The sequence below is a fragment of the Eleginops maclovinus genome, chromosome 21, assembly GCF_036324505.1.
Source record: "Eleginops maclovinus isolate JMC-PN-2008 ecotype Puerto Natales chromosome 21, JC_Emac_rtc_rv5, whole genome shotgun sequence".
NCBI lineage: Eukaryota > Metazoa > Chordata > Actinopteri > Perciformes > Eleginopidae > Eleginops > Eleginops maclovinus.
In genome coordinates, this window is record NC_086369.1 from 1,711,647 (window position 1) to 1,728,147 (window position 16,501).

Sequence of the window (16,501 nt, forward strand, 5' to 3'; positions counted from 1 at the left end):
AAACTGTCTTTCGCACACACGCTGAGTTTTACAAGGACAAAGCAGCCATACGCACAAAGAATTGACTTTACATTTAATGGACAACGACAGCGTCAGAGCAGTAAAATGCATTTGACTTAAGAGACCTATACTGACGCAGCGCTGCTACCACATAAGACACTATTAGAATAAAACAACATCAGACAAATTTATTTGTTTATGCTCTTGTAATCTCTGTCTGATTCTCATGACAAACGTCTTTAATACACAGACTAAACCATCACAGCGACATGTTTACTGCCTAGCTTGGAGGCAGTATTACCTTTTCCTCTCGTTATCTGGTCTATAAAACTCCTTCGGCTGAACCGTAAGAAAGCAAAATGCATCTATATGACATCTAACTGTTTTATTAAATTAAAAAGGCATCCAGATAAACCTCATAGAACTGGAAGGAAGTACAAATGACTCCTTCTACCCTCCGTAGATCTAATAAAAGAGCTCAAAGTATTCATGGCAGAGGTTACACTAAAGGAAAAGCCTCCCTCAGCATCCCCCTCAGTATTTTCCCACCCCTCTCTGTGTGTAGATGTAAAAAGGCAACCTTGGGCTCAGACCTAAACAATGTGACTCTTAGGAGGCCCATTGCAGGCCTTCCCACTACTTTCCTCCCCAATCTCTCGGACGCTTCCTGTTTGTACAAAAGATTTTGTTGTCTTTGCTATATCTGCTCGGTTAGCTCCAATCAAGAGGAGCGTGGCAGCTACATAATTTCACATCTTGACGGCCACCCTGTGGGTCACTGATTTCCGTGACGATAAGCAGGAATTTAAGGGGCAAAGATCAATACAGAACCAGTGTGTTTACAGGTTGTGCTACACGTATTCCCGACTACTTCCACAAACAGTTCATGTGAAAACACACATCTTTGTCCTGCCACACTCTAGTTTTTGAGTCATGCTGGCAACCACGCTAACAAGGCAGGTCAATTCAGTGTGAGGGATGCAGTAAATATTTTCAGAGCCTTGACGGCACCAGAGGGTTGGTGCTAGAGCTGTCCTTGACACCTACGCAGCATGCTGAGAAAATAAAAAGCTTGTTAAAGTCACATTGGGCGGGTCCCTGCGGGGCCATCTGAGGTGATGTATGTGTGCTGGATGTCAGGAGACAAAGGAATAAGTCCTGTATGTTTGTTATGTCTGCAATTCAGCACATGTTATAGTGTCCTTTCTGTGATTTTATTTGCACTAGAAAAAAAACAAACATTCATTTTCACATTGTATATCCTTTAACATCCCACACCATATGCATATCAGGAACAGTATTTGCATCTGAACCACTATGCTACCCATAATGAACATCAGTCTCTACCACAAGGCTCATATCTATTTATTCTAACACTCTAATCAACGAATATCTTAAGCATAGCTGTTTTATTGAATTAGGCAACTAATTAAATTGAATAACAGATCTAGTTCAGCAGGTTATTTAACAACGAGGGTTGATTGGTAGGCCTATACATATATTGTGTTTTTTTAAGTGCAGTAAAAGTGTTCAAACATCAGTGTTGTATTAATATCAGACAGGTTGTTTTTATGGAAAAGGGCTCCAGAAATGAAATGGCAGATATGTGGGGGATGGTTCATATGATATTGAGTTGATATTTTGAGGACAGGACATAATAAATATAATATAAGCCATGTTTAATCCTCAATGAAACCAACACTACAATGTATAAAAAAGCAAGTCCCTGGTTACATCCCAAGTACAATCCATAATAGCATCTGAAACCTAAAGCTTGTAGTGAAGCATAGAGTAAGAAACCCTCCTTACAGCAAGAAATATTGCAAGTATCCAAATACTAAATATAAACAGAAGAGGATTTATATTGCCCTGTATGCAAAATCAACATCATTTAAGCATCAACATTACATACATAACGCAAGCTCAGCAAATCAAACACATTATAGGTTCCCACATACTGCAAGTCAACCAAAGCCGCAGAAAGCGAAGGCATAGGCCTCAACACGATTTAGAGCCTGTCAGCCAAACATAAACAGCCGAGAAGATTTCAATATAGAATAGCACAAGATGCTTGCTCCTACCTTAATGTATCTTCGCTGTGATACCCCGACAAATAATTAAGAAGGTCTATGGTCCTGAAGCAGCAGTTATGTTCTTGTAAATACGTCCTGAAGCAACGGAAGAAAGCCGGTTAGTAACGTCATGGAACGCTTCATTAGCATTAGCATCAAGTGTTAGCTTCATTTCTCCTAGTGGTTTTTATTGACTGCATTATTGTCAAAAGGAGATTCCAAGATATAAACAACAGTATTGTTAAATGATGTTACAGTAAAAAATAAACAACTTGTTACTAACGTAGAAATGAAAGTAATAAGCTAGATTGACTGCATTATTTTCAACTTAGCTTATCAAATTAGCATCATAGCTCCACTAGCCCCAGTTTGGGCCTCTTGTTTAGTACCTTTACATCCTTATCAGAGAGTCAAAAACCTCAGTAATACCCTAAAAGGTAAAGTTTAACTGCTTACATTTTGTCCTGTCAAACACAGGTGTATCTGATGTCGCTAATTGCTGCATTTCATTACAGTGATTGCTGGAACATAGTGTTTTTAATGTAATCAGTTCCACCTGTGAGTTTCCTGCTATGACAAGAACAAATGTCTGCTGTTGTGAAACATTAATTAATTTGGGAGAAATGAAGCAATGTTTTACTTGGTACTAGACTTAAAACATGTACAAGATTGCCATATTTTAGAGGGGAAACTGATGCTCATTAAAACATGCCTGTCTTGCTCTGCAGGTCACTGTCTTTTTAGATTTGTGTCTTCTTATGTAAGAACTGGCACTTTCAACAGTTATTAATGAATAACATGTGGGGAAAGGAACTTTCACATCATGTTCTTGATCATTTAGTTTTAATGAAGCCCTATTTTGATGTAAACCACACAGCGACATGTTGTTTATATGCATGAGATATGACTCAGCTTCTTGTCAATCAATCCAGGTGAGCAGTTTACGGTCAAAGCTCAGCCGTCGACCTCACAGAGTATTGTCTTTCTTCAGCAGGTGGCTGTGAGATGGTGTGGCATTTGAGTGCTGCCCTGCAGTGTTCTTTGCTACCAGTAATTACCCCGCTCATCAATTCATTCTAACACAGCTTAAGTGCTAACACAGCTTATCTCGTTAGAGTGATTTGATTAGAAGAAGCATTGCCCACTATCACATCGCCGGGGAATTAGCACTGGAGATAAAGCCTTGAACTATTTCTCCTAACTCACCCAGAAATGATGTATTAGCCAATAGATGATTAATGGTTCCTTGGATTTTTACTACAGTTGCATAAGATTCCTAAGTTTTGCGAAATGTTTAGTATGTATCCTATTATTAATTTATGGCCAGGACATGAAGTTTTACTTTGTAAACTCGCCCACCACAGCCTGAATTAAGAACAACCCTTCCATTTTAAAAAGCTCCCATAGGAAAACTTTATTTCCCATCTACAGGTCTCCATTATCAACATCAGCTTTTGCTTGTTCTTGAGGAGTGTAAATCAACGTTGTAGTGCGGCGTGTTGCAACAACATCCTGTCCCTACTGAGAATTATTTGTTTTGTGGAAAATGCAGTGCAGATTCGCCGCTTCATACATAACTCTCCTGACTTCCTGAGAGGTCCCGAGGGTCAGATGTAGATTTGTTGATAATCCTTGTGGCAGCGAGACCAAGACGATGCGAGCGATACCGTACGGGGGCTCGTTGCTGTGACAGGATACGCAATGAGATAACATTCGCCTAATGGATGATTGTTATCATTCACAGAAATTGAAGACATAATGGAGTCTGATCATAATCCCCTGGAGGTGTAAATGACTCTGTTGCTGAGCTTCAGGCAAAGAGAGATACTGTCCTTCACTCTGCAGCCCTCCCTTCCTGAAAAATGACAGGTTTAAAGTAGGGGTGTAACGGTAAACAAAAATCTTGGTAGTAGTTTGGTACAGCAGGGAACAAACAGATGCATGATGGTCTGTTTCTCTTCTTTAATGTTGAACAGACAGAAGTGTCAATCCTCTTGCTACGGCTGGAGGACATGTTTGCCTCAGACTGTATGGGAGCAGTACGATTTAAAACTGCTATCAAATCGAAAATACAAAACAAAGACAGTAATATTTAATCAGCGGGTATAAGAAGTTTGGCTCTGTGTTTTTGTTTTTATCTAACTGATGGGACAGCAATAGCTCGATCTTTTCGGACTTGGCCTGGGAACCGAAAGGGTCTCCGGTTCAAGTCCCGAGTGTGGACTTGTTAGCCTCTTTGGCACTGCTACTACCCTCAAATTCTCCCATGCGCCGAAATATTGCATGTCTATATAAACCTTTACTCAAATAAAAACGGAAAAGCAATTTCATGTCTTTCCAGATCTTTCTATATCGCCTTTTGACCCCGTGTGACCTCGTATAGAAAGCTCGGTAAATGTGATCATTCTCAAATGACTGGGTCACACCTGAGTGGGTGAAAGCCACCAAACAGGACCTCCACTCAGCACTAAGTGTTTGTTTTTCCATTCTTTCCTTGTTTGTCTTTTACCCAGGTGATTGCTTTCTTCACCATCAGCACCGCGGACACTGAAACTGAGGGGGGATTTAGAGGATGACAGCCCCGCCGGCTCATCCATCACTATCCATGAGGCGGAGAGGTGAGGCTTCTCAACACCTGTCAAGACCTTGAGAAAAAGAAGAATGGTGAGAGAGATGTATCTTTAGTGCCAGGGAGTGTGTGATGGATGTTGCTAAAAATAGAAATCTTACATTACACAATGTCAGGCTTCGAATTCCTCCCTTTCACACCAATCAAACTTTTTTATCGCACCTCTTTGTAGTACAGTTTTACCAAGCATCCATCATGCCTCACACCCTGGATGTGGGTCACCGTGACATACCTTCACAACAATACATCCACCGCTAAAAACGTTTGACAAACAACTGAATCTGATTGGAAACTTTCTAAGGAAGGAGTGAAAACTATCCGGCTCTTTGCCCCCTCTCCAAGCCCCTGATACTCCCTGATCCAGGCCAAGGGCGAACTTGTGGCATCTATTAATACAGCTGTGTCGACAGGTCTAATCGCAATCAAAAGCCCGGCTCGTTCCTTGCATGCTGTGCAACAGACAATAGACGAGGGAAGAGAAGAGCAGGAGGAGAAGAAGAGAGGTGGTTGAGATATTAAACTTTAACCAGAGTGCCGTGGTTAATTAATCGGTAATGCTAAATTAAACGCCCTCGAAAGATTGTGCAACAGGCTTCAGATTTGGCACTTTAATCAGCTCTACCTGTCAAAAGCGGCAATAAAAATCATATGAAAGAGAAAGCGAGTGATTAAAAGCAGACATTAAGGAGGAGGAGGGGGGAGGTGGTATTGTGTAACATCTTGTGTGTGTTTGTTTGTGTGTGCGCACAGAGAGATGGCCCAGGACAGTCTGACGATGTAATTCATTCATCACTGCAGTGTGTGTGTGTGTGTGTGAGAGACAGACAGAGAGAGAGAGAGAGTGAGTCGGGGGTGTGTGTGAGTGTGTTTGTGTGTCAGACGGTATTCCTGCTTGTCTCGCTCCACCAGTTAAGTTAAATCAGAGGCAGCCTCTGGCACACCGCGGTGGTCTCTCTATCTGTGTGTCCGTCCCACTCCGAAAACATCGACAGCTTCCTGATTCAGCACCACAGGTAAGAGCTCGCATTACCTCACGCTCAGGATGATGTTTTAACAACTTTTTAAAACAAAAGTCTTTAAACTCGGGAAATGTGATGTTTTGTTAGAGCCACTCTCATTGGACTATCATATTTTAGGGGTTTCCTATAGTCAGTGTCTTCAGAATTGCAGATATAACCTCAGAAATCCTCACCCCAACAAATGCATGAAAGGTCATTTTATATTATTCCCCTGTCCTGTGCCACCTGTTTGTCCAACTTGTTCATGTGAAAGCCCTGTGTGTGCAGAGCCTTTTAAACAAATCCTGCAGCCCTGTGGTTGGTAGAAAAGTCCAGAAGGGCATTTTGTAAAACGTATTCGCCGAGAAGGAAGAAGGATGGAGTCCTTGGGGAAGTTTACTTTGTCTCATTTCCCCACTGAGGACTTCCTGGTCAACAATAGCTGTGTGCTCATATGAAGAATTTAATCTGGAGGTAGAGACGAAAGAGAGGAGATGGTGGAGGAAACTGTGGTGAGATTTAATGATCAGGCTTGGGGCTAACCATAGAAGAAGACATAGAGTTCTACAGCAGAATGGACAGAAGGAAAAGTGAGGCTCTTAAACCATAAGCTTTGTATGTTCCTTTTATACATGCTTCCCCACTTATGTTGGGGATAAACGCTCCTCTTGAGAGCCAGTAAACGTGTTATGTAATATGACCTGTGAAGTAATCTCCTCACAAACTATCTCCACGATTGAAAGTAATATAATATAGTGGATAAAAGGATTTATCATTCGGGATGATATGTTTAGCGCCGCAGCGTGTTTCCTAAAATACAGCGCAGGAAGTGAGGGTTAAAGTTTGTGCTGTTTAGTTGTGGAAGTCACATGAAAGCGCAGTTTTGTAAACAGATAAACGCCGACATGGTTACTGAGGCCAATATTTCCATTAGCCCGTCTCTGGGAAGCATAAGTCAAGTCCTCATTTAGACCATGGACACTGTCACTGTCACTGTCACTCACACACACACACACACACACACACACACACACACACACACACACACACACACACACACACACACACACACACACACACACACACACACACACACACACACACACACACACACACACACACACACACACACGCTGAATAGTGTGCCTTTTTATTTATGCAGAAGTTTCTTGCTCAGTGCATTTGAATCTACGTGTTACCTGGCACTATCAGACTTATTTAAGAGTTTGCTCTTTGTCAAGTTACCTACTTTAGAAACTCTTCAGCTGGAGTGAGACGCTGTAAGATGAGACAGAGGAGGAAGTGAGTTGTAGGAGGCTACGTTCAAGATGCATGAAGTATAAATGCACAGTCCTGTTTAAAGATAGCCCCTTGTAGGTGGTGTTAAGCTACAAATTAAACTGATATTTCCCCAAAGCGTTGTTGACCAGGCCTGAAACGAGAGGATGATCATGAGGTGGGTGGCGGAGGTGATGTGTCCCCAGTAAAAACGAACCTTACTTGATAATGGGCTGGTATGAATCATTAACCCCATCAAGCAGACACTTCAGTGGCTCTCTCTGTGGGCAGCCAGATGGTGGTGCTCATGCCTCAGATAGCTCTGTTGATGGGAACTCCATGCAGTCCAACTCTGCTGTTTTTAAGCATTTAGAGGAATTCCAATGATGCCAAAAATGGGGTAGCGTTAGATCAGAAATGGAATGCAGAATTCACAGTGGAGCAGGAGTTGTCCCCAAGATGTTATCCCATTATGTGTTTGTTTAGCAAACAGGCCATTGTGTTGTGGGAGAGGATGCAGCTCGTGGAGGAGCTGTTTACCTTCCTGTCTGCGGTCACCCGGGGTTTATGGCTGTCATTCAGTAATGTGCCATCTCACTCCTCACTAAATCACCTGCGTCCGACTCACCTTCTGTCCGTGCCACCTCACCTTTATGACGTGGGGGGGGGCTCACTTACATATATATAGGCAATAGCTTTCAGCCTTGTTTATATACACTCCCCACACACACGTCCCTTCGGCATCACGGAAAAATACTGCTGCTTGACATGCCAGCTTATGGTAAGAGGCATGTGGTGTCCATTTGTGGTCATCAAAAAACTGCAGAATTGTCACCCACTGAAAACACATGTACAGTATGTTGTGCAATGACTGCTGAAGTACTTCTCCTCACAGATATTTCATTACTCTGTTGCCCTTGGCTCCTACACGTCTTCCAAACTCTAAATCCCAAACATATGCAAGCGATAGGGTGGTTGCTTTAGTTCACGCAGAGGTTTTCAGAGACTTCATCCCCCTGAATCCTGCTGGAAAATGAGGAGCTCTCTATCTCAGACTGTCTTAATGCCAGCCAGAGGGGAAGGCTGATAAGGGAGGTTCTTTAAAGTGCATTCAAATATTAGTGCAGGATCTGGACGGCATGTTTTTTTAATCTGTTTTATAATTTCCAACATGATGGGTCAATTGAGAGGGAAATCTTGAAGCTTGAATGCCATCTTGTGGCAAGACATCCCCTTAATCTGAGGATTTCCAAGTGTATTGTGGCACATTTCATCTGTATTATAGCAAAAAAAAGTCAGTTTTATATTCTAAAAAGTAGTTTTTCTGTCTGTATTTGCACCCCAAATTCCCCCCCAAGCATCTGTGTGGTTTTAAGCAGCCGCAAACATGTAATTAGTAACAAAAATGTGCAGCTTTAGTAATAGAATGTATGAGGATTATGCTAATATTACTACATCAGGGCCACTAATGACACTCACTGAGCCATTCTAATAAACATAAAGACTCTCGACGAAGGGGTTTTTTATTCCCGTTGCACATTCTGCTCGTACAAATGAAGCAGCCCCGAGGCAAATTTCTCCCCAGCACGCAGGTTTGATTTTCTCACAGAGCAAAGTTTCCACAGAGCCGAATCCCTGCTGTCCTGTTTGTTTAGGTGTGTGCTGATTAGAAGTTCTCATGCTGGGTACAATGTATCTCCGCACACCGAGGGTTTGAAATGTGACATGTCTTCCACAGTGACTGCAGCCTCATCCCTCTCTGAGCGCTTTAATGGCCAAGCCCGCTCTCTTCATTAGCTCGGGTCGTAACACGAGGCATAAACGTTCTCCTTCCGGGTCTGCCGGTCCACCCAGATGGACGGGCCATTTGATAAGCACTGTACTGTTTTACTGGTGCCGTTCATTAGCCCGGAGACAGACTGTCTGATTAATGACGTACGAAGGGCCTTTTTGGAATATTGAATAACATACAACATCTGCTTTTCATGGCTCCTTATTTTACAGAAATAACATAAAGCGTCGGGACGGCTTTAATGTGCAGGTCTTTAATGAGCTGGTGGAGGGTGAGCACTTTCATTGGTGCTCGTGTGGATTAGCGTTTATGGAGCGTGCCAGCGGTAATGGCGGCTCTTCCAATAGACTGCCTGTGACATTTTTTGTGTTTCTCTTTTATAGGAGGCCCTTGCCCAAGGCCTGTATCAGTCACCACAGACGCCCCCTGCCGTCAGGGCCCCCCTGTTTGAAAAAAAGTCCCAGGATCTGGCACTTTAAAGGAAAAATGGAGAATGTAACGGCAGCAGGCGCGACAGAAAGGATAGCTCTGACGTGTGGCTTGTCTGGGAGCCATAAATTCATCTTCACCCTGATACCCATCGTCTACGGGTGTAACTTTGTCATCGGCATCGTGGGGAACAGCATGGTGGTGGCCGTCATCTACTGCTACATGAAGCTCAAGACGGTGGCCAACATATTCGTGCTCAATCTCGCCGTCTCTGACCTCACCTTCCTTATCACGCTGCCCATGTGGGCCACCTTCACCGCCACGGGCTACAACTGGCCCTTTGGAGGGTTCCTGTGCAAGGCCAGTGCCGGGCTGGTGATGTTTAACCTATACACCAGCATCTTCTTCCTCACGGCGCTCAGCATCGACCGCTACCTCGCCATCGTCCACCCGATGCGATCACGCGGGTTGCGCACCGTCGTGTACGCCCGCATCACCTGTGTGGTGATCTGGCTCTTTGCGCTTGTGCTCAGCGTTCCCTCTGCACTCACCAGGGACGTCCACAACTTCACCAACCACAGTAAAGTGTGTGGCACTTTTCACACCAAGGAAAAGAAGAATGAGGTTTGGTTGAAACAGGTCCTGCTGGCCATCAGCCTGATGAAGAGTCTGCTGGGCTTCCTGCTGCCCTTCATCATCATCATCACCTGTTACTGCCTCATCAGCCGGGCGCTGGTGGGGGCGAGGCACATCCAGAAGAGTTCCCGGTCACGCGACGACGAGGTCCTGCGCATGCTCGCGGCAGCCGTCCTGGCCTTCTTCCTGTGCTGGGTACCCCATCAGGTGTTTCACTTGATAGAGATGGTCACCCAGATAGCATGGATGGATAACTGCGCCATCCGGGAGATCATCGACACCGCCATGCCCTTCACCATCTGCATCGCCTACTTCAACAGCTGCGTGAACCCCATCGTGTACGGCTTTGTTGGGCACAACTTCCGCAAAAACTTAATGCGCCTGCTGCGCTGCTTGCCGGGCGTCGCCAGAGGGCCTCACCCGAGCATCAGCTCCAAGATGAGCGCCCTCTCTTTCCGCGCCTCCGAAGCACTGAGCCTCACGGCCAAAAGCAAGGCCTCCTCGGACGTTAAGTGACACAAATAAAAGACAGAGGGTTCAAGTTCGCTCTCCCTGAGCTTTCTGTCTGTGAGGCCGGGAATGGAGACATTCAAAGCTTTCCAAAACCCAACTGTATTAAAAAGCACTGAAGCATGCAGAATGGTTTAACTGTTGCATTCATGTCCCTCTGACTTTTACTACTCTGTATAGCGCAGGATACTCACTGGTCACACAACCCAGATGCTTCTCTGCAAACCTGTCAAACAAATGACACAGAAATCCAGGCATTAAGACTATATCAATCCTAGGAAAGACTATACATAATTACAGATCGCTTATCCCACTATTTATATAAGATATGCATGCACTGCAGGAGTTTGCCGCCTTAAGGATGCAATGCAGTAACATATTGTCCAGTGGCTCAGCAGGTGTTTCACATGATCAAGAGCTCAGCAAAGAAGCCAAAGCTTAGAAAGAATAAAGAAATCCTACGCCACCTTGCATGCTCTGCCGGTCGCTGTGTATGGAACAATTGGTGTACAAAAATGTGATGTACTTTGAGTGTTTGCATGTGAAGAAATGCTGAAACGCGGTCTAGTTTGGGAGAAACATGCCGTATAGAAAACATTCCAGGCAGCGTGATCATTGTGGATTTTGGTGGTTGTCTTTGTGGTATTTAAACATGTTGATAGATTGTTTTTCCTACTCTGTGTTTGTACAGTTTGTGAATATAAGAAAATGTGAATTAAATGAAAGAAAATCCACACTACTCCGTTGTTGCTTTTCATTTCTAAATTCAACTAACCTCAGACTCCCTGTAATCAGCATCCATTAATGATTGACCGTGCGTCGTGCGGGCGCTCGTTCCTACACGTAGCTCCTAGCAGCAACAGGTGGCTTTTTTTGGGGAGGACGTGTGACATTTCTGCATCACAGACGGGGATTGGTGGACCGGCTGCAGGTCGGGGTTATAAAGTACTGTGGAGGGTCCCGTTCAGCTTCACTGACAACATGAAGGTCCTCCTGCTCCTCGGATTGGTGGCTGTTGCCCTGGCTGACCTCACTCGCTTCGAGGGGTAAATCTCCAGTCTTTGTCACAGACAGAATATACTATATTTCAGTTATGGGTCAAACTATTGCTGTAATAGGCTTAAATGACAGTGCTGATCATGCCTCTGGATTAAGCATGATGGCTAAGAGGCGGCCTTATAGGAGGATGGATTTTAGCACATCTCAACTATGTAATGTAGAGGGAAATCTTTTTTGATTTCAGTTTTTTTGGCCATTGGTAAAAGATTGTCATATTTAAGAACATTTTTTCCACATTTCCTCAGGCGAAACGAAATGCATTTTGCTCCACGACACAGCAGTTTGGTTTTAACCAGTGACCCTTGAAGGCTTTAAGGCCTCCCAAAAACCAGTGGATTACTGTTCCTTTATGCAGCAGCAATTCAATCAATACAAACCATTTAGTGACATTTTTGGAAAATAGAAATTGATTGTGTGAAAAAACTCAGCACTTGGTAGTTTCTGTAGAGTAATGTGACTCACAAACCTGCGGCTCTTGCACTGTGTTTATTCCTCCCTCTTTGTCCTCACCAGAGAGAAAGTCTTCCGTCTGAAGCCCGTGCTCGACAAACATGTGACCCTCATTAAGGACCTGGCTGACAGCATCGAGGTACCTTCCTCTCACACACCTCACACCTTCTGACACTCTCTTTACTCACTGCAGGGGTTTAATTGGTTTTCTAAGAGGCTGAATTGGACCTATTTTTTGGGTCAATTCAACTTAAACGCCGCTTTACAATAAGAATGTCTTTCAATGTATCCCAGTTTGTCAACTGAAAGGCTGACATTTCCCATCTGAATATCTGAACATGCTCAAGTGTTTGACTTTGGCGCCATCTGCAGGTCGACTTCTGGAGGCCCGAGAGCGCCGAGCTGGTGACCATTGACATCGATGTGGACATCCACGTGCCCGCCATGTACCTGGAGATCGTGTCCACCATCCTGAACCAGAATGACATGGAGCACGAGTAGGTCCCAGGACAGAGGCGCAAAGAATACATCCAGATAATTGGAACAAAATTAATCACAGGGGACGTTTAACTCGTTTTCTTTTACTAATCCTCCTTCAGGGTCCTGATTGAGGATCTGCAGTCTGCTGTTGAAGGGCAGATTGACAACGGGCCTTCTCCCAGAATCCACAGCTACACCAAGTACAACAGCTTTGACCAAGTAAGAGGACATAATCAGTCGCCGTCTCTACCATCATTAGTTTATTCCCATTAGCACTTATTTTCTTCCTCTTTTTATTTCAGGTCCAGTCTTGGATCAACTCCATGGCCTCCTCCAACTCTGACCTGATCAGCAAGCAGACCATTGGAAACTCCTACGAGGGACGCCCCATGACCCTCCTCAAGGTATTTCAGGACTGCCAAAAATCAGTGCTTTGTGTTTTAAAACCTCCTGTATAACCTAACAAGTGTCTTGTGACTTTTATCCACCGCAGCTCGGTAAGAAGTCCAGCTCAACCAAGCCCGCTATCTTCATGGACTGTGGAATCCACGCCAGGGAGTGGATCTCTCCTGCTTTCTGCCAGTGGTTCGTCAAGGAGGTACCTGAATGCACCATTGTGTCACTTTCTTGCACCACCTTCTTATATCTTAGATATATATGTTGCACAGTTGGAGGACCCTATTGTGCATGTCAATAAAGCTTTTGAATCTTGGATAACAGCAGAGGTTTTCCCCACTCTTCCTCAGGCTCTGTCCACCTACGGCAGTGACTCTCAGATGACCAGCCTGCTGAACGAGATGGACGTCTATGTCCTGCCCGTCCTGAACGTCGACGGCTACGACTACACCCACAAGAGCGTAGGTTCCAAGTTTATTCTGCCTTGTTTATCTTAAATGATTCCCTCATTTGTTGACTGCTTGTCTGACTAATTTATCTGTTGTCCTCTGGGGGGTTTAGAACAGGATGTGGAGGAAGACTCGCTCCAGGTCATCTGGAACCAGCTGCATTGGTGCCGATCCCAACAGGAACTTCGATGCTGGCTGGTGCAGTAAGTGCGACAAATACATGGATATATCTTTAAGAAATGCTCCTCAATGTTTATTCTTTACTATTTTAAAGATAAAGGTTGTGTGTGAAAGAGATCCTTTTTAAATGGCTGAAATCCAAGCTCCATGGGCCAAGATATTTTGAATTGAAACGCCTAGAAGAAATCCCACACGGAGGACCCTTTAAACTTACACTTCCCACAAAGCAACTCTCATTACAATAACCCACTTCCTAGTTTTAAAATGTTGGTTTAAAGCTAAATAGGGGCCAAAATCAAGCTCCTTCCACAGCCTTATGCACCTGTTTCCACAGTACTTTTAAAGATGTACAAATATATATCTTTTAACGGGTTTCGATGTCATTTCTTTCACAGCCGTCGGAGCCTCCAGCAACCCCTGCAGCGACACCTACTGCGGCTCCAGACCTGAGTCCGAGATCGAGGCCAGGAACGTCGCCGACTTCATCCGCAGGAACAAGTCCACCATCAAGGCCTACATCACCGTGCACTCCTACTCCCAGCTGCTGCTCTTCCCCTACGCCTACACCTTCGGGTTGGCTGCCACCCACGGCGAGCTGGTGAGTCTTTGATCTGCTTTAAACATCCTGCTATATTTACACACTTGGTCAGTCGCAATGACTATATAATTATTCATCATGATAGTGTCACATGCATCGCTACAGTGCGGCAGCCTTTGTTTATCCAGTCTCTAGGAAATGTGTGCATTGGAAATCCAAAAGAGATTAGACCAACATGCATTTAGCTTCGTTTCAGGATATTAAATGAGAGTCATTCATAGTTTTATTGACAACAAGTAATATATGGTTTTATATTACACCTATACACTCAGTAGATGCAGACTATGTAGCATAACAAATGTATTTATGATCAGGTTTTCCAGTATGGTGTGCATCTTAAAAAGAAACAAACATGAAATCAGAAGAACAAAAGGTGCTGTACTTTAGCTGGCCAGCTCTGTTGTGATTAGTCAACCGCTTAGAGATGTCCCGCCCCCTCAGCCTATTACGTACAATGTGATGGAATTCTAGCCAATAGGAGCTGAATGTTCCATAGTGATGTTAACATCTTCCGGAAGTAAACAAAGGAGTCCAATGGTGGCTTTTGAGGGGGAATAGGGAGCCTTTGCAGACCATTGACATGCATTAAAACCTATATAACACACTACAGGGAAGAGAAACCCCCATAATAGGGTCTCTTTAAGCAAGAATATAAGTGAATTCTGCTCTGACTCTTATCTAAAGGCCACACTTAGCTGCTGCAAATCATCCCCTCCCTGCACACATGCCTGGCTCTCATGGCTGTTTTAGCTCTCACTGGGGTGTGCAGTTAACACTCACACCCCAGCTCCAGCTCTCACACTAACCCAGGCAGATCACATGCCTCTGCCTCTCTATTACTCCCTCATAATTTAAGCTCTCTTCTGACACTTCGCAGAACAAAGGAACTCCGGGGATCCGTCATAACTCATCTGCGCTTCCAGAAATATAATTTCCTGCCTGTGCATTTCTCTGGGGGGTTTCATTTCCTGTTGGAACTCACCTGAAGCTTTTTTACTATTTTCTGTAACATCAGAAAACGTGTTTATTCTCTTTTGATTAAGACATGGATAGTGGACGCTGCAGGGCAACAAAACATACATTCACTGGTCTTATATCGGCTGTATTTTAATAGTTGTTTGTTCCTTTATTAGATCTATATCATGTCCCTTAAATCCGGACCTTTAATTGTAACTTACTGTGGAAGCTGAGCTCATAATAAATAGGAATCGTCCTTCTGCTCAACTTATTACAGCCTTATTTGGTCATGCACGAACAGTTCTTATGGTGGCTAATGTTAGCTAACAGTAGAGATAAGTGCAATCTGATGCTGTCTGAGTAGTTCAGAGCTTTATCAAAGTATTCAGTAGCATATATGTTAATATCTAAGCTTCGAAACCTTCTGATTGCTCTTCAACACATCTGTTCCTTCTCTGTGTTGTAGATGAAGGTTGCTGAGGGAGCCTCTGCCGCTCTTCGCAGTCTGTACGGGACTAGGTACACCAGCGGCCCCGCTGCTGCAACCATCTGTAAGTACAGGAAATATACAGCTGCATGGGGACATAGGGTATACGTAAGATATTCTATTTCTCACCTATAATGATATGCATTATGATGTCTTCAGGATGCAAAAACCTGTTAGAGCAACAAAAGGCAATCATGAGAGGAACTAGCAAACAAAGGATTCTTCTGTTTGTATTAAAACACACGCAGAGTGTCCTGAATCATCAGCCTATCCCCCTCTTAATAATCCCCCTCTTTTTATCTGCCATCAGACCCCGCTGCCGGCGGCTCTGATGACTGGGCCTACGACCTGGGAGTGAAGTATTCCTACACCTTCGAGTTGCGTGACACTGGTCGTTACGGCTTCCTGCTGCCAGAGTCTCAGATCAAGCCCACATGCGAGGAGACCATGCTGGCCGTCAAGTACATCGCCGCCTACGTGCAGAAGAACCTCTATTAAAGAGCCGCACTGCCAGGACCCCTGCCAACTGCGCTCCTCTGCAGCAGCCCCCAACCCTCCAACCTCTCAGCCATCCCCAGCCTGTATCCATGGATACGGGCACCTCCCGCCATGTTTCCTCGCTGTGCTTGACAGAATGTCAAGATGAGTGCAAACAATAAAATCAATGATCCATTCCCACATGCTGAATCCGTTTTTGCTATGTGTGTATGATAATATAGGATCTGATGGACTGAGCATTTGAAACAGGAAATTGTATATGTGGTGAGTAAAATAATGCTTACACTTTGCAGCCCATCAATGGCCAGAAAACTACAATTTGCTCCTTCATGGACCAAGAAAAACCTCTTAAGAGACCACATGTTAACATTTCAAACCGTCCAGTGTGTTGCACACGAGTCACAAAAGCATTGTCTGATCCAATGTGTCAGACCCCTTGAACCTTGGTGGTACTTCTTGCTCTGCTGGCACTGATCCAACGGGGGGAGGTATGCAGTATCAGTCAGATTTGAGTCCAGCAGCACAGCACGTGACACCCACAGAGAAACTCCTTGGCAGCGTCTCCACTCTGCCAAGCATTTGCCTGAGTGGAGAAAATAAAGG

The 16,501-nt window shown here is 44.3% G+C and overlaps 2 protein-coding genes and 1 long non-coding RNA gene across 4 annotated transcripts in view; 2 read left to right on the top strand and 1 right to left on the bottom strand.

The window, feature by feature from the left end:
• LOC134858005 (uncharacterized) overlaps positions 1-2,221 on the bottom strand; it is a 77,512-nt gene extending 75,291 nt beyond the window's left edge. The window contains exon 1 of the long non-coding RNA XR_010164914.1: positions 2,082-2,221. This is a non-coding gene — a long non-coding RNA (uncharacterized LOC134858005). The remainder of the gene's footprint in view (positions 1-2,081) is intronic.
• Positions 2,045-11,083, top strand: agtr1b (angiotensin II receptor, type 1b). 2 transcript variants are annotated; one of them, XM_063873834.1, is made up of 4 exons: positions 2,045-2,190; positions 4,586-4,736; positions 5,452-5,714; positions 9,153-11,083. In XM_063873834.1, the coding sequence occupies exon 4, from the start codon at positions 9,256-9,258 to the stop codon at positions 10,348-10,350; it is 1,095 nt and encodes a 364-aa protein (XP_063729904.1). In that variant the 5' UTR covers positions 2,045-2,190; positions 4,586-4,736; positions 5,452-5,714; positions 9,153-9,255; the 3' UTR covers positions 10,351-11,083. The 2 variants fall into 2 exon arrangements, with proteins under 2 accessions (XP_063729904.1, XP_063729905.1); XM_063873835.1 differs by lacking the exons at positions 2,045-2,190; positions 4,586-4,736 and having other exon boundaries at positions 5,395-5,714.
• Positions 11,084-11,209: 126 nt separating this feature from the next.
• cpb1 (carboxypeptidase B1 (tissue)) lies at positions 11,210-16,087 on the top strand. Its single transcript, XM_063873833.1, has 11 exons — positions 11,210-11,390; positions 11,917-11,992; positions 12,226-12,350; positions 12,453-12,552; positions 12,636-12,737; positions 12,827-12,931; positions 13,080-13,190; positions 13,291-13,381; positions 13,754-13,956; positions 15,380-15,464; positions 15,711-16,087. The coding sequence occupies exons 1-11, from the start codon at positions 11,326-11,328 to the stop codon at positions 15,896-15,898; spliced, it is 1,251 nt and encodes a 416-aa protein (XP_063729903.1). The 5' UTR covers positions 11,210-11,325; the 3' UTR covers positions 15,899-16,087.
• Positions 16,088-16,501: the final 414 nt, after the last annotated feature.